Genomic DNA, 24,572 nt, shown 5'->3' with positions numbered 1-24,572 from the left:
TTGCTTGTGGATCTATGTGGGTTGGTTTGTTATTGGAAATGGAATTTCATAAAATTCTTTGATGATTTTTTTCTTATCCTCCAATTCTACTTTTCTCTCATCTTTGGGGGGAAAAAAATAAGGAAAAAATATTTACTAATATTAAGTTGGATAAGATATTCTCCAGCAGCACAAAATACCAATCACCATGCTAGAAGAAAATATATCCACTAAAAAAGTGCTAGACACACTTTGACAAACAGATAAATAAAACCCCAGAAGTCATTATAGCTTTAACTCATAAGGAGGTGCAGATACAAGCGTGTCTTCCAGGAACCGCTTAAACAGACTTCTTACACAATATAAATAAAAGTTGCATAGTTCTCTTTCTTTTATCCTATCCATGCCTTTTACGAAAGATCGATACTGAATACTAAAAAGATCTTCTAAAGTGGTCGAACAATCTCAAAACGACCTCCAAAGAGTACTAGCTAGTTCAAAAGAGGCTAGGCCACTTCACAATGGTAGAAAGCATAGTTTGGCTTACGTGTCCAAAATATCTTCTTTTTAAAACCTATCAAGCATTTATTGCTAAACGACCTTCATTTCTGGTAAAGAAGTGAGAAAACAGTTTCTCTTTCATTTTTTTCATCTGTTACTTCTTCTATGTCTAAATTTTTTCTTTTGATGATGGACAGAGAATTAAGAATACGGGAGCTAGTGCAAGTACTGCTTCAGTTAGTAACCAAGGAATTGTCTCTGGAAAAGCTCAGCTCACCGAGTGAAAAGAATACTTCCAGATAAGCCCATTTCATAAGTTTTACATTGAAAATTAAGCTTATGAAAATACCAAGCTTTTCTCCTTTTACCCTCGGCTAGGATTGTATATTTTTTTCTTTCTGTAGACTAGACTAGAACCACCTATAGGAGGTTTTCACGGTCTTTTCTTTTGCCTGTCATAAATTATTGTCAACCATACTCTTTCGGCTCTATAAGCGTCGTGCCCTTGACCTCCTCAAACTGGGAGAGTTATAAATCTGGGAAATCAATGGAGCAGCTGAGAGAATTGTGTGGTTTATACAATCAGATATTGTAAAGGAAGGAACAACAAAGGAGGGGGAAGAAACTGTGAAAATTGTCCTAGTGAGAGGATCTATGTGCCCCTTGACTCGCCAATTTTGTTGTACAAAATCACAGCGAAATGTGTCTGATGTTGTGCCCAATTTTTTAAACTCGGGCCCAGGCCTTAATTTTTTGTTTGTTCATGCAAATCTTTTTTGCACCTTTAAATGTTCAATGATATGTATAATATCTCATTTATTGTGACTGAGAAACAAACGGATATTATATGACGGAATTCTCGGATCGAGCATGTCTTCCGAGAAGAAATAGTCTGAATTCCATCGTATTCCTAAATGCTTTTGTTGAGAAAATTGTTGTACTCTTGATGCTAGTGTCTTTAAACGAGTATACCATCTTTGTTAATAAAGAGAAGGCTTTGGTAAAAAATTGATAGATTGCTGTAAAGAATTGAAGCCACTGGTGAGAAGAGAAAAAGGCAGAAAGAGTTGGGGTTTCATAAAAGACTAAGGGCATCTCCAATAGGAATGCCCTCCCACTTTTATCACTTTTATTTCAAATTCGCAACTTATGCTCTCACTGGTATATGAAATGTTTTCTATAAGGATAATTTATCACTATAGCATTGACTTAATTTTGATTGATGTGTTTAAGGAGTAGGATTTATTGAATTTATAGGAACGATGGATCAGCATGTCAATCTTTTTCAGTTAAATCGAGTGAAACTATAAGTTGGCATTACATCTACCTTAATAGTAGTTAACATGCATAAAAAGTAATAAATTGTTAACGTGAGTAAATAATAATACACTTTTAACATGCATATTTATTCAACATTAGATAGTGATAAACTATACAAACTTAGCTTCTTTTTTTATGTTAAACCCTGTCAATTGAAATACATGTACGAGCTATTAATTAGGTTTACCTAAATCCGTGTATAATGGAAACATACCCCGTTTAACAATTTCATAGATATAGCAAAACTATCACTTTATCTTTACAAAAAGAAAAAGATTTATTCTAAATTTAAAAACAAAATCGTATGAAAAGTTTTACATTTTTTTTATGCAGCTTAATCGTTAACCAAAGCTTGTTTTATCGATCAATACATTTATTTTTACTTAAAAATACATTTTTACCAGCATTCCAATCACATCCTAATTCCTAATGATAAGTCGTTGCTCGTACTTTCATTATAATTAACTCAAATCAAGTGAAATTTTGTCTAAATATACAAAAACGTCATATTAAATAAAAAAAGCAATCTTATTTATTTTGTAAATTAGGATTTCATAAAGTTACATATTTCAAACAAATGAAGGCAGAAATAAAATATAAACGCATTGCTTTGAAGAAAACTATCACGGTTAGATTAAAAAAAATAAAAATTGGGCGAGCTCTTAACATTTTGTCAGAGGACAGAATTTTGGTTGTTTCGTTCTCCATGAAGGAAAGAAAGAAAAATGAATCACTTACAAAATGCGCAATGGCGATAATATACATATATGGTATGTGAGATGAAGTAACTAGTTAGTGATTTGGTTAAGCCTAGCAGCAGCAGCCACGGCTGCTGACACACCCCCAGGATGAGTAGTGAGGTTGGGATCATTTCTCATTTCTGCACCAGTCACACCTTCAGCATCTCTCCGAGTCGCTGCTCTATCTGACGGTAACTTCGAAGTCGCATCCTGCAACAAAATAACTGTTATCTATGCGTCCTTCTTTTTCTTAAATGGCCAGAGACACACACAACACAAGTGATTTAATTAGTGCAGGTACCGCCAGAATATCTGCGAGTTTCGTCTTGTCCTCTTCCTTTGTAATCCGAGCATTTAGGGTTGCGGCCGATTGCGCCGCCGCAGCAACGCCTCCGGGGACGATGTTGGTGCGCCCGGTGGCTCTCACTTCCGCAGCTTGAATCGCCGCCGCATCGCTCCACTCCACCGGCTTCTTTCCCGCCGTGAGAACCGTCGCTTCCAGTGCTTCACCTATGGTGATCCCACCGCCCCCAATGCCCATCTCTTGAACAAGAGAGGACGTCAGTGGCGCCTTTTTGCTAAATTGCTCCACCATCTGTAAGCAATTCATGCATTTCATATCAATTATTAACATTTTATTTGCCACTGAATGTCAAACGTAGTTTATATTTCAATTCATGCATGTAAAATAGAAGAGAAAGTTAAAAAAAATGAATATAATTTATGTCTTCATTCTCGGTGGATGGAAAAAATTCTTTAAAAACAAAAATGAAAGATTTAGTTAATACCTCAACCAATTTATTAACTCTCTTCTCCTTTTCCTCTACTGATTTCTGAGCAACCTACGGAACAAATTAATCAAAAATAAGAATTAAAGAGAAAACACCGATCCTAAAAACATAAATAAACAAACCAGAATAATTAAAAGTTTCTTGGCGTGTGTGTATAATATGTACGTATACATATATACACATATAAGAAGAACCTGTTCACCAACGGACTCCGATATCACTTGCCTCCCCGGAGAATCAGTCTCCTTCACACTAACACCATCGCCAGCGGCGATGTTATTTATATCGTTGAGCCCCACCACCCCATCTCTCTCATTTTTCATGGCCGCGGATTGCATCGCCGCGGCGACGCCACCCTTGGGGTTCTTACCAAGCAGGTGACTCTCCACCTTTTGCATGGTGGCGGCGTCAACCGATGCAATCGGTTTGGTTTTGAGACCTCCTTGAACGTTGAAGACATCTCCGTATGTGATAGCCTCTTCTTGATGATCCTCCCTCTTTGGCTGTTCCTGACTCATGTTTTTAATTGTTGGACACCAATCTCAGTGAAACCTTTTTGAATTAATTTTGTGATTTAAAGAGGTTTGGATTGATGAAGGGAAATTGTAGGTGCGTGCATGGGGCATGCAGTGATGGAGGTGGCAGATGGCAAAGGTTAGAGAGAAAGTAGGTAGGACTTGTTTTTTGTGGCTCAACTCAACCAACCATTGGTTTTTGACGTTCGTTTGAGAAAGCGAAGACAAGTGTCGTCTCCACCGTCTCTGCCTTGACCAGGTCTTTTCATCTCTCTTGCCTTTTTCTTCCTTCATCCGTGCTCAAAAATTTTCAGGGTATCAAAATATTTTTTAACTGTATACAAATTTTTAAGGGATAAATTCTTATATATATATATATATATATATATATATATATATATATATATATATATATATATATATATATATATATATATATATATATAAGAATTTCGGAAGGACCAGACTCTCAATTATAAGATCCGCACCCTTCTTCCTGGTGCGTGAATTCCCTAAACCAAGTATATAAAACTATTTGGCAAAAGTAAATGGTTTATCTTTTAGATTGCGAAATAATCAGTAAGTTCAATTTGAAAACATAATCTTTCATACTTCCCAACACTACTTTACTTGTTTTAATCACCAGCGCAGAATTAGTTTACCATAGAAAAAAAAGGATAAAAAAAGTATACAGTAATATTTTTATAAATAACTAGAAATTATCCTAAAGAGTCCAATACAGAATTGTTTAAATTGAAAATTTTAATTTTCCTTTTGTTTTGTAATTTTTCTTTTTTTTTTATTGACAGTGTTTGAGTGTTCTGTGATAGAAGTTGGTTTGCTAGTGTGAATCATTTGGTACGGCCTTTCACTGTGATGAATGTTTTTTCTCTAAGGAAATGTTATTTTGACACCAGGTGGATTTATGAAAATTAATTTATAATTTTTTTTATTGTTGTCTGTGCAAGATGGAATTTGGGATTGGGAGGGCGCGTAGTTCCATTTTATTCTTTGTTATTTTTCTCTTTCTCCTGTTCTTTTTCTTCCATTCCTCTTTATCATCTCTTTCCCTATGAACTTTCTTCTGTCATTCTCCAGCTCTTTGATTTTTGTACCGTTATCTTTTACCTCCATACATAAAGAAACGCAGAAGCGGAATAGAAGACCTAGCCCTAGCGGATCGACGTCGTCTTCTGCGATTGACATAGTAAATAATGACTTCCGCGGTCGTGCAAGGAAAGGGGTTCAATGGCAACAGTATAAACTTGACTGTGCCACCTGTTTCACTTCGCTCCGCGTGGTGAGTGGGACTCTCGTTGGACCGGGCCTTAGATCTTGCCCAAGAAACTACTCCACTTGAGCTCGCTGCACGTCCTCCAACGTCGGAGCTTGCGTCCTCTCGCTGCTGCTGCCTTGACAAGGACTGTTTTCCTGTCGCTGCTATCGCTGACGAGGTCCTGTTTCTCCCTCTCTCTTTCAGTTTTTGTTGTGTGGTTTGGGTTTTGATAATGTTCATCGGCTGAAGAGATATATGAGCTTTTACGTTTTGATTTTCAATGATTTGGAAACTATTTGATGGTGGTTTGAAGGAATCTCATATTTTCTAATTTATTTTGTTGGTCAGTTTTGATTGGATCCAATGGTGGTTGGTTGGTGTTACTAGTTGAATTATTTTTGTTTGTTTGTTGTTTGAAAAATAATTGAAATTGGTTTTGTGAATAGGATGCAGTTGAAATTGTTTCCAAGGTATGAGAATGTACGCCATTGAGGTTGTTATTGAATGTGTATATGGTTGTGAATTTTCCAGGTAGGTAGCCGTGGTATGACTTACTCATTTTTTCTTTGTGCAAGAAGATCTACAATAAATCAGACAAAATATATGTGATTAGTTCCTCCATGAAGATAACAAGTAGAGGGAATCCGTGCATCAAGATTATGATTTATATATTCAAACATAGTCATGTACATTGTTGGAGATGTAATTTGTCATTGTAAATAATTTTTTAGGTAAGTTGGAGTTTAAAGTCTATGTTAATGACAAACACTTGTTGTAAAAGGTATATTGTCATTAGAGAAATGGAAATTGATGATCCTAAACATCTATCTAAAAGATCACTTTTTGTTGTGATACATAAAAAGTACAATTTATTGGATGTAAAAAATTTTGATTAAAATGTTTTATCACTCAACTCTCCACTTATTTGTTCATTCTACCTCACTTATGTTAAAGATCGGTTTTGGCCAATTCTTTTTCAAATCAATCACCTAATGCAAGCAATAAAGCAATAAAGGTTGGTACATAAGTACATCTCATTAGATGACAAAAAAATATTGATTAGTATATTTTAAATAATTGTACAAAAAGTAATTCGCAGCTCTCCACCTAGTGCTCCACTTATATACTAGTTTGACCTTGTTTTTTCAAGTTAGTTACCTAAAGCAAAAAATAAGGGAACTTTGTGGTACATAAGAAATACCTCTCATTGGGTGACCAAAAATATTGCTTAGTAAATTTTAAAAAAATTGTACAAGTAATATGCAACTCTCAACTGATTTGTTCATTGTGCTCCACTTATGTTGTAGTTTTGGTTTGGTCAATTTTTTTTCAAGTCAGTTACTCAATACAAGCAATAAATGTTGTGGGACTTGTAATCAAATTTATAGTACATAAGAAGTACATTAGATGACAAAACAAATTCATTGGATGAAAAAACAAAGATTGATGGGTAAGTTTTAAAAATTGTACAAAAAATAATATACAATTCTCCATTTATTTGTTCATTGTGCCCTACTTATGTTGCAAATCTGGTTTGACCTATTCTTTTCCCAAGCTAGTCATCCAATGCAAAGAATAATGGATGATTCATGTGACTTGGAATCAAAATTGTGGTACATAAGAAGTACCCATTGAGTGACCAAAAAATATTGATTGGTAAGTTTTAGAAAAATGTACAAAAAGTAATATGCAGCTCTCAACTTTTTACTTCATTGTGCCCCACTTATTTGCAGATCTGGTTTGGTATGTTTTTTTTTTTCAAGTCAGCCACTTAATGCAAGCAATAAAGGTTAATTTTTGTAATTTGTAATTAAATTCTTAACAAAAACAAAAGGTTAATTAGTAAGTTCAAATTTGTGGCCCACTTATTTCCATATATAGTTTGGCCTTTTTTGTCATTCATTCAATGCAAGCAATAAGGATTGATTTCTGTGACTTGTAATCAAATTTGTGGTACACAAGAAGTATATTCCATTAGATAACAAACAAAAGATTGATTAGGAAGTTTAAAAATATTGTACAACAATTAATCTACAATTCCCCACACTCAATTGTTCATTGTTCCCCACCAATTTTGCAGATTTGATTTGACCTTTTTTTTTTTCAAGTCAATCACCCAATGCAAGTAATAAGGGGGTTAATTTGTGTAAGTTCTAACCAAATTCGTGGTACATAAGAAGTACATCTCATTGGATGACAAAAAAAGATTTATTAGTAAATTTTATAAAATTGTACGAAAAGTAATAAGCAGATCCTTACTTCTTTACTTATTGTGCATCACTTATTGGCCTATCTGGTTTGGTCTAATTTTTTTCCAAGTTAGTCATTCAATGCAAGAAATAAGGGTTGATTTTTGTGACTTATACTTAAATTGTGGTACATAAGAACTTCATTCCATTTGATTTAAAAAAAAAATTGATTAGTAAATTTCAAAAAATTATACGAAAAGTAATACGCTCCTCCTCACTTGTTTGTTTGTTATGCCCCACTTATATGTGTATATGGTTTGGTCTATTTTTGTCAAGTCAGTCATTCAATGCAAGCAGTAAGGGTTAATTTTGTGACCTGTAATCAAATGCGTGGTACATAAGAAGTACATCGCATAAGATAACAAACAAAGATTGATTGGTAAGTTTTAAAAAATTGCACAAAAAATAATATGCAGTTCTTTACTCATTTGTTCATTGTTTCTCACTTAGATTGCAGATTTGATTTGACCTTTTTTTTTCAAGTCAGCCACCAGTGCAAGCAATAAGGGTTGATTTTTGTAATTTTATAATCAAATTTGTAGTACATAAGAAGTACATCACTTTGGATGATAAAAAAAAAGATTGATTAGTAAATTCTAAAAATTGTACGAATAGTAATACACAACTCCTCACTTATTTATTCATTTTGGCTCACTTCTTTGCCTATTTGGTTTGACGTATTTTTTTTAAGTCAGTCATTCAATGCAAGCGATAAGGTTGATTTTTGTGACTTATAATCAAATTCGTGGTACATAATAAGTATATCCAATTGGATAACAAACAAAAAATTAATTAGTAAGTTTAAAAAAATTGTACAAAAAGTACTGTGAAGTTCCTCACTTATTTGTTCATTGTTCGTCTCTTATATTGCAGATCTAATTTGACCTTTTTTTTCAAGACAGCCACTAGTGAAAGTAATAAGGGTTGATTTCTGTAACTTATAATCAAATTTGTAATCCATAATATGTAAATCCTACTGGAAGACAAAAAAAGATTGATCAGTAAATTTAAAAAAATTATACAATAAGTAATATACAACTCTCCACTTATTTACTTTTTGTGTCATACTTATTTGCCTATCTGGTTTAACCTTTTTTTTCTCAAATCATTCCTTCGATGCAAGCAATAAGGGTTTGATTTTTGTGACTTGTAATAAAATTTGTGGTACATAAGAAGTAAATCACATACGGTAACAAACAAAAAACAAAAGATTGATTAGTAAGTTTAAAAAATTGTACAAAAAAGTAATATGCAGTTTCCCACTTAGATTGCATATCTGATTTAACCTTTTTTCTAAGGTAGCCACCTATTGCAAGTAATAATGGTTGATTTGTGTAACTTTATAATCATATTTGTGGTAGATAAGAAGTTTATCATATTGGATGATAAAAAAGATTGATAGTAAATTTTATAAAATTATATAAAAAGTAATACGCAGCTCCCTACTTATTTATTTATTCAAACTTATTTGTCTATCTAATTTGACTTTTTTTTTCAAGCCAGCACCCTAGTTCAAGATTTAATGGTTTATTTGTGTAACTTATAATAAAATTTATGGTATAAAAGAATTCTAATCCAGTTATGTCAAATTTAATTAATAATTTCAATAATATAGACATAAATATATTATTAAAAAGTGAAAATTATAAAATTTTTAAACTTTTGGAGATAAAAAAATAAATAATCATTTCAATTCAATTTTTTTGATTAGAGATTCATATTGTCAACGAAAAATTTAAAATGTAAAATATATGATAACAAAAGTTTGAATTTAAAATTACAACATTAAAAGATTTGTAACAAGATTAGCTTTTAAATTCAAATAAAAAAAATTATAAAATAAAACTTTTTAATGGACATTTTTAATGTCCTAACTAACTTTAACACATATTTTTAATATTTTAAAAGAATTTCATTTGATATGGGAACGAAACATAGAAACTCAAAAATAAAATAATATACTATAATACATAATAACATTTAATAACATAATAAAACCATATCCAATATATGTTGTAAAAAAAATAATTGAGTTATGATGTCATTAATAAACTAAATAAAATATAAGAAATAATATTCCATTTAAAATTATAATATATTTATGTCAAATTTTAATAATAATTTAAAAAATAATTTCGATAACATATAAAAAAAGAAAATTACAAATTCTTTAAACTTTTGAAGATAAAAAAAATAACTAATAAATTTTATGTCAATTTCTTTTTAATGTTAAGATTCATATTATCAACAAAAAAATTTAAAATTTAAAATATATACTAACCAAGTTCGAATTTAAAATTACAACACAAAATTCGTAAAAAAAATATTTTTATGGAATTTTTCCTGTACATCCGAACAACTTTTTTAAGCTTTCATAGTTTGCATTTAAGTTCATAACAAATTCTAACAAAACAAAAAGTTTAAAATATTTATCCGTTCTTAGCAATATAATAATATATTATAATAGATAATAATACTTAATAATAACAATACTACAACAACATAATATTTTTAATATAATAAATAATTAAATATTAATATCATTGATAAACTAAAATATAAAATTAAAAGTAATATTTTATTTTAAATTATATAACTCTTATGTTGAAATTAATATCTCAAACGTGAATACGTTAAATTACTCTGTTGAATTATATCTATTATTGTTATTTAATGTGTATTTTTAATTAATTAATTTATATTAAATTATTATAAAAAATAAATTAAATAGTCTTAAAAATAATTTCTTGCCCGATGAGAATAGTAGTATTTTACATACAAATTTTATATAGAGATATATTTCCACGTTAAATTTTATTATGTACGGAATTTTTTATATAATAACAAACTGGTCTTTTATCTTTTTCATTTTTTATGTAATAACAAACTAGATAAGAAAATATATTTCATAAGAAATTTAAATACAGATTTTAAATAAAAAATATAAAAATATATAATTATGAAAAACTGATTTCGTTTCTATTTGTTGTATCAGGTTTTGACGAACTTTGTTGGTCATCTTCCTTTCCAGAATTGGTAGTTGGTCTGTTTGTTCACGTCCTTCTTCTCACCTTGGTATCGTACTCTCTCTCACTCACATACTCACATCGGAGTCCTACTATCTCTCATTCACTTTGGGCGTCCGCTATCCCTTGAATCGGAGTTCTTGTTACTGACGAGTGAGAAATCGGGGCTGGAAGTATTTTTCTTCTACATTGTTTTATGTTCGTTCTTTTACATCTGCGGTTGACGTTTGATCATGTGATCGTTTATTCTTTGCAGGTTGAAAATCTCCATTTCTGAAATCCTAGAAGGTTTGTTTCGAATCCAAAACAGCAACTCTCCGATCACCCTTTACATCCGGTAAGAGAATTTTTGTAATGTCTTTACTTGTTCGTTATTATCAAGTTGTGTCTCTCTCGGTCACTTTCTCTGTTAACTGAGATGAACAGATGAATTTTGAACTATTTTGGAGTTGCATTAGATACCCGACCAGATTAGGTAATGGTAGTAGCATGGGTCCTATTGTCTCCAACACCTTTTCTACCTTCATTTCTCATCTTCACTATCATCTTGTTTTGTGGGTTTGGTTTTGTTTGCTTTTGCTAGGTTTACAATTTGATGTGACTATTTTTTTCATTTTCGTTATCTACATAAGTGATTTGATGAAAATGATTACTCATTGTTTGTTAGGTTGGGCATGCTGTGACAAGACACAATGCAGAGGGGATTACAAAGAAGTTGTGAGTTGGTATTCATTGATACTTTATCAGCTTGTCATGCCTGATATTGTCAACATAGTGTCATTCATTTTCTTCCACCTACCTCTCTCCAGGCGGTATGCTTTGTTCATTGCCTCTTCCTAACTAATTTATTTTCTGTATGGTTTGTTGATATATGTTAAGTTGTGGAATAATGTTGCTGCTCCTTTCTTTTCCTTCCAATAAATTGTTTTTCTTGTAGGTATCATCTTTATACATAGTGGAATACAACATTAATATTTTTTGCATTCCATTGTAGTCATGATTAAGAGATATCATGGTTAACCATCACCACTAATTACTTAATCAAACAGTGTCTTTGGCAATTCAGAAAACAGTTTCCAAACATAGTAAAGAAAAAAACCTGTGTCTCATTTTCCATGTTAAAACAGTTTAGAAAAAAGTTCGTTAGGCAAACCCAAGGGGTCTAAATAGTATTCCTTCCATGTGTTAATGTTCCCCCGATTGCAAAAAACTCTAAGCAGATGATCAATTCATATTGTATGTCCTGCATTACAATATTATTGTAGATATCTCAGACCCATTAGAATTATAGAAATCATTATCAGTTAGCGCCATAGAGGTCTGGTTTCTCTGTGTTCTTGTTAACTATGGAGGGGAACTAATAGTATACTTACCACTTTATGCCAAAGATTAAGAGCACATGATTCCAATGAATTTAATTCACATTCATCTGGCCCATTCTGCCAAGTGTACATATATGAGTGACTTACAAAGATAATAATCAATTTCTCACAGCTTATTTAAATACAGAGGAAATGTAAATAACAATAGGAAAATCTTTCAGTAATAAGATTTTAAGATTCAAAACATAATAGTATTTTAATCATTATACTTTTTTAATCACAAATTTTACCTTTTCTCTTTCTCCTAAACTTAACTGTAATAAAGTATAAAAAGATTCCTATCTTGATCTGGTTTCCTGCAACCAAACATTGTGTAACTTTTTTGACATGTCAGAAATAGGACCAGACTCCTAGAGTAAAGTTTATTGACTACATAATTTAGTGAGCAAAAATTAAAAGACATTGGTAAAGTTAAATTCCTCTTCCATTATATAAGTGAAAACATCATAAAAAAAGAGGCATAATGCTATGCAGTTTACTTTTACTGTCTCATGTAGAACTAGGGTCCTTCTCACTTACCTCCAGCCATAATGCTATCCATTGGTAGAGACTTTTCTTCATAAATGGTCTTACAAAGTATATGCTAATGCTTGGAGTGAATAGAGACACGTACCAGGAATGGTACAAACTATGGAACCTCGTGGTGGAACATGTTTTAATTTCTCAAAGTTCTATCTTAAGGCAATGATTATCGTTTTGTGGGTTTACCTTATATGAAGTGCAGATTGCTTTCGATAAAGATGAGAATAGACACATAACCCATCGTTGTTGGATACGTGAAGATGACAGTACATGAGGTGATGTGAGGAAAATAGTCTTTCTTATAGAGTTTCCATAAAATAAAGTCTCGGAATTTTAGCCCAAGAGATTAATGTGGAGTAGGGTGATACTTATATATGGATATTTGGTTGACCGTTCTTGGTGGTTATTTTCTGTCATGTTGAGGCTGGAGTGGAAGCTTCACAAGTCAAAGTAAAATATTAAACCATTTAGGTGAAGGTACTGATGGGATTTAAGTCACGGACTGGTCAAAAATAGGTCCAGTGGCCAACATATTCAAAGAGAGTGAAAAGGACTGATACAGAGAGAAAGTGAGAAAGTGAGAATCATAAATGAAACTTTGCATGTACACTTCAGAAACTGATTCTGATCTGCATTATAGTTAGTTTAACGTTGCAGATATGATCTGCATTCGAATTGAAACATAATCTGAGATTTCAAATGTTATACTAAACACAGTTGAAAGTGAAAATATTTTTTAATTCATTCACCGTTAGAGTGGTGCGGCTTGATGGATTTATATATCGGAGCACCTGCACCTTTATATGTTACATTTCTTTAAATGCTGAAATGCTGCATATGTTTATAGTGCCACAATGCTTTCATTGCTCTTTAGAAAAATATTTCAAAGATATAGCTAATGAAAAAATAAGTGATCAAGATAAAATCAGTTATTTTCATGTGTTTTCAAATATGAGTTGTTTGATTTCAATCAATTACCCCCTTTTGCAGCTCATGCTTGCTTCTCTGTTCATTTATTTTATGTACCTGCCCAAAAACATAAAACATCTTAGCTTCTTTTAAGTGCTTGGAGATAAAATAGAATTTCATTTCAATAGTGTCGAAGGTTGTTATAGTTGCATCAAATTGTTAGGAAAATATCTGCAATGATATTAGTGCTACTCTTGCAATTAATGTGAATAGGACCATGCTTTGCCGAACCAGAAGAACCTACAGATTATGTGTATAGGAACATGACAAGGTTAGGAAAATGTTATGCCAAGTTATCTAAATTCATTTAGAAATATCCTCCTATTGTAGATTAACTTTTTAGTTAGTTCAAGATTTTTGAATTATATAATTGTTAGGAGTCTTATGAGCACTGAATTATGTATGACAAAAAAGGAAGAATGATCGGAATACACACATGTAATGATTATTTTTTATTTTAAATTAGAAATAAAAAATAAAGAAGACAAAATTGTAAAAAATATATATAATGTTTTTGTTATTGTAAAAAAATTGTACACTTTTGCATTCTTTTTAATATTTTTTTAATAGAAACGAAAGTTAAAAATATGTTTGACAAACTCAACTCATAAATCATGAGCCAATAAACAGATTTGTTTGATTAAAAGTATCTTATAAACTTAATTCATAAATATAGAATAACATAACTATATAAGTTATGATATATAATTTTTAAATACTTGAAGAAGTTTAGAGAAAATGAAACAGTGAAAAACTATCACTGTTACCGTTTTACCATTGTTTATATAAGAAAAAAAGAGGCAGAATACAAAGAGTCATCAGTCCTAACCCTAACCCTAAAGAAGGGATCCCATACATGATAATAAAAGAACATTACATTTCAACACTCCCCCTCAAGCTGGAGCATATAGATCATATGCTCCAAGCTTGGAACATATAAATTGAATTCTAGGCCCTCTTAAAGATTTAGTTAGAATGTCTGCAAGTTGTTCATTAGAGCCGACAAACTCAGTAACAAGATCCTTGGATAGTAATTTCTCTCTAACAAAATGACAATCAATTTCTATATGCTTTGTTCTCTCATGAAACACCGGATTGGAGGCAATGTGAAGGGTTGCTTGATTGTCACAACATAACTTCATCTGCTCATTTTCACAAAATTTCAACTCTTGAAGGAGTTGTTTAATCCACACTAGTTCACATGTAGCTAGAGCCATAGATCGATATTCCGCCTCTGCACTAGATCGAGCAACAACACTTTGTTTCTTACTTTTCCAAGAAACAAGGTTCCCTCCAAGGAATACACAATACCCTGTGGTAGATCTTCTATCAATTGGACAACCAGCCCAATCTGCATCACAATATGCTACAACTTGAGTACTTCCCTTGTTCTCATACAACAATCCTTGTCCTGGGTTCCCTTTCACATATCTGAGAATGTGAATCACAGCATTCCAATGATCAATGTGGGGATTTTGCATAAATTGACTTACAACTCCCACTGGATAAGAAAGATCAGGTCTTGTTATAGTAAGGTAGATGAGTTTTCCAACCAACCTTCTATATCTCTCTGGATCTAAGAAAAGTTCACCTTGATCTCTTGTTAACTTTTGATTTGAGTCCATAGGGCTATCAATGGGCTTGTAATTTGTCAGGCCTGTTTCCTCCAAAATATCAAGAGCATATTTTCTCTGTGCAATGATGACACCTTCTTTTGATTGTGCCACTTCAATGCCAAGGAAATATTTAAGACGACCCAGGTCTTTGGTCTGAAAGTGGCTAAACAAATGGTTCTTCAATTGAGCAATTCTAGTGATATCATTTCTTGTGATAACAATATCATCAACATAAACCATAAGATAAACACATTTGTCAGGAGAAGTATGACCATAAAATACTGAATGATCCACTTCACAACGTTTCAATCCAAAATTCTGCACAACACGACTAAATTTACCAAACCAAGCTCGAGGAGATTGCTTCAAGCCATAGAGAGAACGATGTAACTTACAAACTAACCCAGACTCCCCCTGAGCAACAAACCCAGGAGGTTGCTCCATGTATATCTCCTCTTCTAGATCACCATGAAGAAAGGCATTTTTAATGTCCAACTGATACAAAGGCCATTGGCGAATGGCAGCCATAGCAAGGAAAAGACGAACAGAACTGGTTTTAGCCACAGGAGAAAAAGTATCACAGTAGTCAAGGCCATAAACCTGAGTATACCCCTTAGCTACGAGACGGGCTTTGAGTCGATCTACAGCACCATTAGGACCAACCTTAATAGCATAGACCCATCTACAGCCCACAGGCTTCTTACCAGGAGGAAGAGAGACAAGTTCCCAAGTCCCACTGTGTTCAAGTGCCTGCATTTCATCAATCATGGCTTGTCGCCATCCAGGATGACCAAGTGCCTCATCAACATTCTTAGGAACCTTAATAGTAGACAAGGAGGAAACAAAAGAGAAATATGGAGGAGACAAACGATGATAACTCAAAAATTATAAATAGGATGTGGATTACGAGTAGAGCGAATACCTTTTCGAAGGGCAATAGGCCAAGGATGATCGGAGTCAAGAGAAGACGAAGAGGATGAAGGATCCATGATTCGAGAATCTGGTGGAGAAGGATTTGAGTCCTAGGGGTCTTCAGGCAAGGAAGGAGTCCTTGGAGTGCGACGCTGATATGTGAGAAGAGGTGGTTGAACAATGTCATTGTCATTCTGAGTGGGAGGTTGAGTTTCAGGAATGACCAAGGGATCACAGGATGGTTAAGGAAGGACCTGTTGAACAGATGAACTCTCCTCCATGGAGGACAAGAAAAAAGGTGTGTCCTCAAAGAATGTAACATCAGCAGACATATAATACCTTTTGGTTGAGGGAGAATAACATTTATACCCTTTCTGAAGGCGAGAATATCCCAAAAAGACACACTTAATAGCCTTTGCAGAAAGTTTATCAAGACCTGGTGAGACATTATGAACAAAACAAGTACATCCAAACACACGTGGAGAGACACGATACAAAGGATCATTTGGAAAAATTATCGAGTGAGGAACTTTATTTTCAATAGAAGAAGAAGGCATCCTATTGATTAGAAAACAAGCAGTGAGGACTGCATCTCCCCAATGATGAACAGGAACATTAGTATTCAACATTAGAGAGCGTGCAGTTTCGATAAGGTGTCTATTCTTTCTTTCGGCTATGCCATTTTGTTGTGGAGTGTGAGGACATGTGGACTGATGTAAAATTCCATGGGAAGATAAAAATGAGGAAAACGCAGCAGAAAAATATTCCTTAGCATTATCACTTCTGAGAATTTTAATTGTCTTCCCAAATTGGTTCTTAATTTCATTAAAGAAGGACACAAATATGGATAAAAGTTCAGATCTTTCTTTCATTAGATAAACCCAAGTACAACGAGAGAATTCATCAATGAACGTTACAAAATAGTTAAAACCAAAAGAAGTGACACGACTTGGTCCCCAAACATCATAATGAATAGTAGAAAAAGCAAAATTACATCGTGTCTCAGACTTTCTAGGGAAGGAAGATCTAACATGCTTTCCTAACTGACACGATTCACAATCTAAGGCTTGAATGTGTTTGAGACTTGGAACCATCAACTTCAACTTGGACAAACTTGGGTGACCCAAACGATCATGCAAAAGTTTTGGGGATGAAGTTGCAAAACAAGATACCGAGGAGCTTGGTTTTAGGAAATAAAGTCCCCGTGACTCATGTCCTTCTCCAATCAGACGACCCGTACCATGTTCCTGTATAGCAAAGGAATTAGCAGTAAAGGTTACAGAACAATTTAAGGAACGAGTCAATTGACTCAAGGAGATTAAATTGTAAGGACAATGAGGAATGTACAAAACAGAATTTAAATTTAGTGAAGGAGATAAAGAAACTTTTCCAATTCCTTGAGATGCCACTTTGGATCCACTTGCAACAGTAATAAAATGAGGAATTTTGGGAGAGGATATGGAGGAAAATGAGGAAATGTTACCAGAGACATGATCGGAGGCACCTGAATCAAGAATCCATGGACTAAGACCTTCCACAGATTGAGAAATGCATGCAGTTGACATTGAAGAGGATGGGCCAGGATTGTTGGATTTCTCAGATTTGTACCTCAAAAATTCTTGGTACTCTTCATCAGAAAATCTAGATTCTGAATGATCAGACTTGGACACATGAGCAGCTTTATCAGGAAAACCATGTAAGGAATAACACTTGTCTTGGGTATGGCCCATTCTATTACAATATGAGCATTGAGGACGCCCACTTCGACCACCACGTCCTCCACGGTTGCTCCGACCTCCTCCTCTTCCTCGTGGTGCTACCATTGCTGATGTTTCAAAAACATCAATTGAACTTTCATCTTTGACCAAGGTAGGTACACGAAGAAGTCTAGTAACTAAGTTGTCCATTGAAGGAATTTGATCACCAGCTAAAATTTGATCACGCACATGATCAAAACTCGAGTGCAGGCTCCTCAAAATTAAGACCATGTAAAACTTATCAAGTTTTTTATTGATATCGTCTAATGAATCAGCCACAAAAAAACTCTTCAATTCTTCTACCGCAGCCCTAGCCTTTCCTATATGAGAAACCATATCATGATTGATTTGCTTGAGTGAGGCTACTCTTTGAGTTGCATCAAAGAGGCGCTGAATGTCGTTAGCAAAAATGTCTTGTGCCCTTTTCCAAAAAGAGAAGCATGTCTTGTAAGGTCTCAAAATGTCTAAGACCCCTTGCTCAACCGATTGCCATAAAACAGCACACAACTGAAAATCCAATTTCTGCCACTTAGGTTTCTCTTCCTCTGAAATAGTAGAGACCTCTTTTTCAAGATGATCATGATAGCCTTGACCAAGAAACCACAACTCCACCGAAGCTGACCAAGAGGAGTAATTTTTCCAGTTCAGTTTTGCAGAAGTAATAATAGGAGTAGCTGACAGAGAGGGAGCCATTCCAGCAGCCGTAGAAGCCATTAAAAAAAAAACTTAACTTTTGAGAAGAAACCCTAGGTACAAGCTATGGCCACCAAAATAGAGAAACAAGAGCACAAATAGATCCAGGAGGCTCCGGCGAGTCGAACGACAGTGGCGCGGTGCAATTCCGGCGCCGGGAAGGCGGCGCGTGGCGGAGCGTGCGGAGGATTCCGGGGACGTGACTTGCGGGGATGGGTTGCGCTTCTCGAGGCGCACCTAACCCTAACTTCGCCGGAGTAGACACGCCGGCGGCGACGGCGGACGGTGGCGGAAGACGACGGACAAGCGGCGGACGACGACAGTCACTGTGACAAACAGTGAAGAGGAACCAGAAAAGATGTTCTGGCTCTGATACCAACTTGAAGAAGTTTAGAGAAAATGAAACAGTGAAAAACTATCACTGTTACTGTTTTACCATTGTTTATATAAGAAAAAAAGAGGCAGAATACAAAAAGTCATCAGTCCTAACCCTAACCCTAAAGAAGGGATTCCATACATGATAATAAAAGAACATTACATTTCAACATAAATATTCTATACAATTATAATTTTGGGGTTTTAAAAGATAACTAAATTTTCATAATATTTTAGTTTTTTTGGCACGTGTACATTTGATTTAATTAATTAATTTAAAGAGTATGAATATTTCTTTCAAAAATTTACTTCTTTAATTTCAAATATTTTTACATTAAGTTTCTATTTTACAAAACTATTTTTGAGAATAGGGAAGAATAATTCAAAACTAAAACCAAATTGTTGTTATAAATATTATTTTGATGATTAAAGTAATTTATATTTTAAAAGGAGTGTTCTTTTAAGACATCATCATTCAAAAACAATTTTTTTCTAAAAGTATGATATTCATTATTTTTTGTAAAATCAATCTTTTCCTCTTGGACCTAGTCAATCTAAATACTTAAGATTTTTAATCCAATTTGAAAAAACAAAGTTAAATTAATTTTAAATTTGATAATTAATTAATTACAAATTTTGAATTAAAAATTAAACTCATTCAAATTCAAATAAGGATGTTATAGGAACTCAGAAGCAATAGCTAGAGTGTATAATTTAATTACATGCAAGGAAAAAAATATTCTTATCAAAATTTAGAAATTGTTAATCTTCTTAAGAAATAGAAATTTTGTAGTACGCAAACACGTGCATTATTATTCACAGGCCATAAAGTAAACTTAATAAAGCTTTCAGACTTAAAAAATCAAATCAATCTTTTAGATAGTTTCTCTGACCACCATAAATCCTGCATGGTTAAAACTAAATCTTATCTTATCAACTCTATTATGCCATCTTTATTCCAAAAATATTATATCAATTTTTAATTTATTTTGTACAAAAATAAACATATTATATAATTTTTTAAGAATATTATAAAATTTATTTTAATTAATAAAAAGTATGTTGTCTTTTTTATAATTCAGTATATTATTTAAGATTTTAAATTTTATATAATGTGAAACTTATTTTAATAAAAGACGTCTTACATGATTCATGTATTTATGATAGAAGAACATCTACCATAAATGTAACAATAACACGTAGCTGCATTGAAAAAGTATTGGGACACTACACATTACTAGTTTTCAGCCCTGATTGAATTGAAATGAGGAAAGAGTTTCATTTGTTTTCTTTTTATACTCTCTCTCTTCTCTCACGCGACTGACACCCCTGTGTGAGCAAATCGAAAAGGTGCAGTGATCCATTCTCCAACATTTCATTTCCCAGAAGCTCTTCTTCTGTTCTAACTCAACACCTCTTCTCTGTTCTCATGGCTCCGAAACGACGTTCCTCTAAGGTAGTTTCAAGTTCTCCTTTTGCTCTCATCTTCCACCACGTCAACTGAATCAGTGTTTCGTGTTTTCTGTGATCAACAGAAAGGGGAAAGCCGAATGGACGCAGCTCTCGATGCCATGCATCCCTATGGCTTCGACAAACAACGGGTCCGAAGAACCGTTCGAAGCCTTCTCGAAGTAATCCAGTCTTTTACCTTCAACCTTAAATTTTTCAATTTTATTTGATTGTGACATAAAAAATGTCTGTGTTTTAGGTTTATGGTGGCAACGACGGCTGGGTCTTCATCGAAGAATCCAGTTACACTCTCCTCGTCGAAACTCTTCTTAAAGCTTCACCTCAGGTAACTCTACTTCTCTTGTTCCTTAATCTCCAAGCAACTGTGTAATCTCTTTTGTCTTTTCTGATTTGATTTTGTCTGCGGCTGTTGTTGCGTCGAAATGTATTGCTTCTATGGTAAAACCCCTTCATTTATGATTTATCTGAATGTTATTATGTTCTGATGTGGGCTTGCTCAGACTCTAAAAAATGATACAAATACGGGTTTTGGTCGGAAAGTTACATTTGTTTTTGTTTTTCTAAGCTTCATTCTTTATGTTTTTTGTTTTATAATAAACCTTATTATTTAAGGTGGTGAGTGGAGGGGAGTATTTGGTTGATGTAATGGCTGCATGACGGACCCTTATAACACTTATGCCAGCTGATATTTTAAGCACCAAGGACACGGCCTTTAAGTCTTTAAATCCTGATATTTAACCACCAAATTTACTTTCCACGGAAGATAGTGAATTTTCTTACACCAGACATATATACCAACTTCTCATGGTGGAAGTAGTGGTTTAAAGTCTGTGATAAAAGATCATTCATTGTCCTAGAGCGATAAATCATATTTTGAGAATTCATACATAGCTTTCAAACTTATGTGTAAATAGTTAAACCGCTAAATAAGGAGTTGATTTGAGATTTTTCACCATAACTCAATAGTTTATTGGGTGTATTGTGGATTTGGGTAGTTATATGTTTTGAGAGGGTTTGTGATTTTCTCTTCTTTGTAAAAATCTGTTAAGTGTTTTTAGATGCAAGTTTTGAGGTATTAAACCACATCAAATTTGACTGTGTTTTCTTTTTTGTTTTGATTTGGGAATTTTTGGTAGAAAAGATCATTTCTTATTGCTTGTAACTCAACAACTGATGTTACAGGGTGCATCAGTTGTCACAAAGGTTAGCTGAGTTTGGTTACAATCAAATTGTAACACTTGAACTATGATGCTTTTAAGTAAAAAAGAGTTACATCTTGAATATAAGTTGTAACTTTTGGCTTAGTGGTAAGCTTTTGATTCAACAATATCCATTATCCTATAAAGGTCAGGTGAGTCAAGTTATAATCAAGTAGTGACACTTGATTTCTATATTCTTAAGTAAAAAAAAAGTTGTCTATAAAGTTTTGTTGTAATATTCTGTCTTATTGAATTTGGCCAAGGCCATGAATATATACAAAGCTTGTGTAGCATATACATAAATAGCAGAGCTAATTTAGGAACAAAATAAGCTAATATAGGAAAGTGTATCAAGGAGATATCCCATATTGAGATATTGCAGTCTAAAGAATATTTACAGATTAATACCAATAAATACCAAGATATATCCCACTAATACTTTCCCTCAAGTTGGAGCATGGAGATAGTAAATGCCCAACTTAGATTGTAAATGACCTAGAGCTTTGGTCAAAATATCTGCAAGCTGTGCACCAGTCTGAATATGAGACGCAAAAATCATTCCATCTAGCAATGCATCACAAATAAAGTGACAATCCATTTCGGTATGTTTTGTTCTTTCATGAAAAACTGAATTAGCTGCTATATGGAGAGCAGCTTGACTATCACAAAACAATAGCATGGGATGCACATGTTGTATCAAAAACCAAGCCAAAAGGGATTTCAACCAATTTAACTCACATGTAGTAGTAGCCATTGATCTATACTCGGCCTCCCCAGAAGATTGAGAAGCAGTTGGTTGTTTTTTCGTTTTCCAGGTGACAGGAGAAGAACCTTAGAAAACAAAGTAACATGTCAAGGATTCTTAACCGCTTCTTTAAAAGAGTTGAGTTCAGTCCCTATATTAATTGTTGCCAAAAAATGGGTGTGTCTCACAGAAAAAATTATCACAATTTGCACAATAAGCAATGGGAAAAGGAGTACCTGAGTACTTTGACGAAGCAAGTGATGTGACAGGTTTTGTAACACAAATGGTGTTGGTAATGAAATCTTTGAGTTTACTAGAGGGTTGCTTTTTTCTATGACCACGACCAGTTTGAGGCAAAACAGTATCTTCAGTAAGCACAACCTGTCCAATATCAAAGTGGTATCAAGAGATTGGACAACAACCAAATCGTCACATGCAGGTGATAGGACATGTTGTGCAATCGCGCTATCGATTGCCACACTTCCCCTTGCTAAGGAAGTATCCTAAAGATGAGGCATGATGTTATAATACTTCTTATTTTCAATTATATCAGCAGGGGTATGCAAGGAGGCTACACTAGAATAAGGAAACTGATGTTCACAAAAACATCTCGAGATATAAAGTGTTAAGAAATATTCTTTCCTCCAAGTCATACAAAATGCCAACCCCTTTTACCAAATGGATATTCTCTTATCTGTTCTCAATAGGTTCTACTACATCTAAAAGTAATTGACCTTAGTACTTCCAATTTCCAAACCATCATATAATTCAAACATAAATAATGATTTAGTGTTCCAAGTTTGACACACACAACAGTTTCACCACCTTCTTGATATTTTTCTGCTTGAAACCAAGTTGGGAGTTTAAACTGAAGTTTTATTTGATGGAAAGAGAATGGAAGTGGTTGGCAGATATTGTTTTCCCAATTTTCAATAATTTAGGATGATGTTATGGGCATAAATGAGTTGTTTTGTACATGTCCTTTAGTCCTTCAGCTCTGGTTAAGAATCATATCTTCCCAAATTCAATTCCAATGTTATATCGTGGGCAGCAATGAGCTGTTGTATGTGTATTTGGATGATATGTTCCGCTATTGAAGTTCTCTGTGTATTAAATATTTTTTTTTATTTTGTTAAACTCCTTCAAAGTCTTTATACTCTAACTAATGATTTTAAGACACTCATCAATAGGATTATATATTGAGAAACCTCTGTTGTTCCTTCTTTATAATCCTGATGTTACTTGTAAATTAAAATCTTTCATTTCTTGTGAGTTCAATAGCCTCAAATAGTGATGAATGCCTACAATTTTGAGACATTCACATAACAATAGTTTTAAAATTACTGAGATATGACATGCAAGCTTGTCTTGTAATACAATGAAAACTTTGTTGAGTCTTTTGGCAAGCATGGCTACGGTCCTATGAAAATTTGTTGGTGGATCTTTGGTCTGATAACCTATATATTCTTATGAAGTTAGCCTTAACAATGTCTAGTTCTATTGTATTGTTTGTATGAAGGTTGGTTTGATAGAGGCTAATCCAGGAGATGGTTCTAGTGAGGTAACACCTGCCAGTGAGGTAACAGCTGTCGGATGCTCGAACAATGCCCTTCAAGCATGCTGTAAAGCACAAACTTCTGATGATACACCCTTAACTAATAATGTCATGGGCACTGGAACAGTAACCAGTGAGACTGGTTCTCAACTTCCCATCAAGAGTGTGGATACTGTATCCTCAGCAAGTGGAATTGGTAGTGTGCATTCCTTTAAGTCTGTAGACACATCATCGGTAAACAGAAGATCTTCTAATGAACTTTTAATCAAGGCTGCAAGTGAAACTCCCATCAAAGCTGTAACTATATCTGCAGAAAAGAAATCTGGTTATCAACTTTCCCTTTTTTGTTATTCTTTTAATTGGTTCTGATACTAAGGTTAGAAGCATATTAAACATGTTTGTGATTAATTATCTTGTATATTACTGTCTTGCAGAGTGTCAGCCAGCAGGAAACTTGGCTTTGCGGGAAAATCATGGACCAAGGATTCCACAGCTTAATCACAAAAGGCGTAGACCTTGCTATGGCTGGATTTCTAGTGATGAGGAGAACGAAGATCTAATAGAGGTTATACCTAAATCTCCGTTGTGAAATATTTCACATGTTAGAGAAAATGGTCAACAAGTGTAAACATGACAGGGGCAGGGTATTACTTATGTGTTATATTAGAGAACCATACCCCATCTAATACAGATCAGGTTCCGGGGTATAGGTACTGTAGAACAGACCAAAAGAGATAGGATGTTTTATTTTTATTTTTTTTCAAATGCATTGAGTTATATGATAATATTTTCCTTTTAACCAAATAGGAACTTTGTACCGTCTTTGATAGCATGAAGATTACATACAGATTAGAGTTTCATTCTGTTAAAATGACATTTTAGTCCCCTTTTTAGCTCAAAATTAATTTCTGTTTCACTCTCAGAAATCTTAAAATATGGAGGAGTATGTCAATTATGTTTTAGGTATAAGTAAGAAATTT

At 33.6% G+C, this 24,572-nt stretch overlaps 3 protein-coding genes across 6 annotated transcripts in view; 2 read left to right on the top strand and 1 right to left on the bottom strand.

Moving 5' to 3' along the window:
* LOC114190201 (protein MON2 homolog) overlaps positions 1-1,468 on the top strand; it is a 32,693-nt gene extending 31,225 nt beyond the window's left edge. For both annotated transcript variants that reach the window (XM_028078996.1, XM_028078997.1), the window contains one exon: positions 678-1,468. In XM_028078996.1, coding sequence (XP_027934797.1) covers positions 678-783 — 106 coding nt within the window. In that variant the 3' untranslated portion in view covers positions 784-1,468. The remainder of the gene's footprint in view (positions 1-677) is intronic.
* A 920-nt stretch (positions 1,469-2,388) lies between these two features.
* On the bottom strand, positions 2,389-3,966 carry LOC114192679 (late embryogenesis abundant protein 47-like). Its single transcript, XM_028082458.1, has 4 exons — positions 3,526-3,966; positions 3,329-3,382; positions 2,842-3,135; positions 2,389-2,750 (listed from the first exon to the last, which is right to left on the bottom strand). Exons 1-4 carry the CDS (start codon positions 3,847-3,849, stop codon positions 2,589-2,591), a joined length of 834 nt encoding a protein of 277 aa, XP_027938259.1. The 5' UTR covers positions 3,850-3,966; the 3' UTR covers positions 2,389-2,588.
* A 6,396-nt stretch (positions 3,967-10,362) lies between these two features.
* LOC114189914 lies at positions 10,363-24,463 on the top strand. Of its 3 annotated transcripts, none has more exons than XM_028078641.1 (8): positions 10,363-10,550; positions 10,654-10,734; positions 11,065-11,209; positions 19,974-20,079; positions 20,159-20,254; positions 20,332-20,418; positions 23,557-23,917; positions 24,027-24,463. In XM_028078641.1, exons 3-8 carry the CDS (start codon positions 11,151-11,153, stop codon positions 24,179-24,181), a joined length of 864 nt encoding a protein of 287 aa, XP_027934442.1. In that variant the 5' UTR covers positions 10,363-10,550; positions 10,654-10,734; positions 11,065-11,150; the 3' UTR covers positions 24,182-24,463. The 3 variants fall into 3 exon arrangements, with proteins under 3 accessions (XP_027934442.1, XP_027934441.1, XP_027934443.1); XM_028078640.1 differs by having other exon boundaries at positions 10,363-10,570; XM_028078642.1 differs by lacking the exons at positions 10,363-10,550; positions 10,654-10,734; positions 11,065-11,209 and adding an exon at positions 11,232-13,541.
* The last annotated feature ends 109 nt before the right edge of the window (positions 24,464-24,572 follow it).

The sequence above is a fragment of the Vigna unguiculata genome, chromosome 7 (genome assembly GCF_004118075.2).
Source record: "Vigna unguiculata cultivar IT97K-499-35 chromosome 7, ASM411807v1, whole genome shotgun sequence".
NCBI lineage: Eukaryota > Viridiplantae > Streptophyta > Magnoliopsida > Fabales > Fabaceae > Vigna > Vigna unguiculata.
Note: the sequence above shows the minus strand (reverse complement) of the source record. Positions and strands in the feature narration are given on the sequence as shown.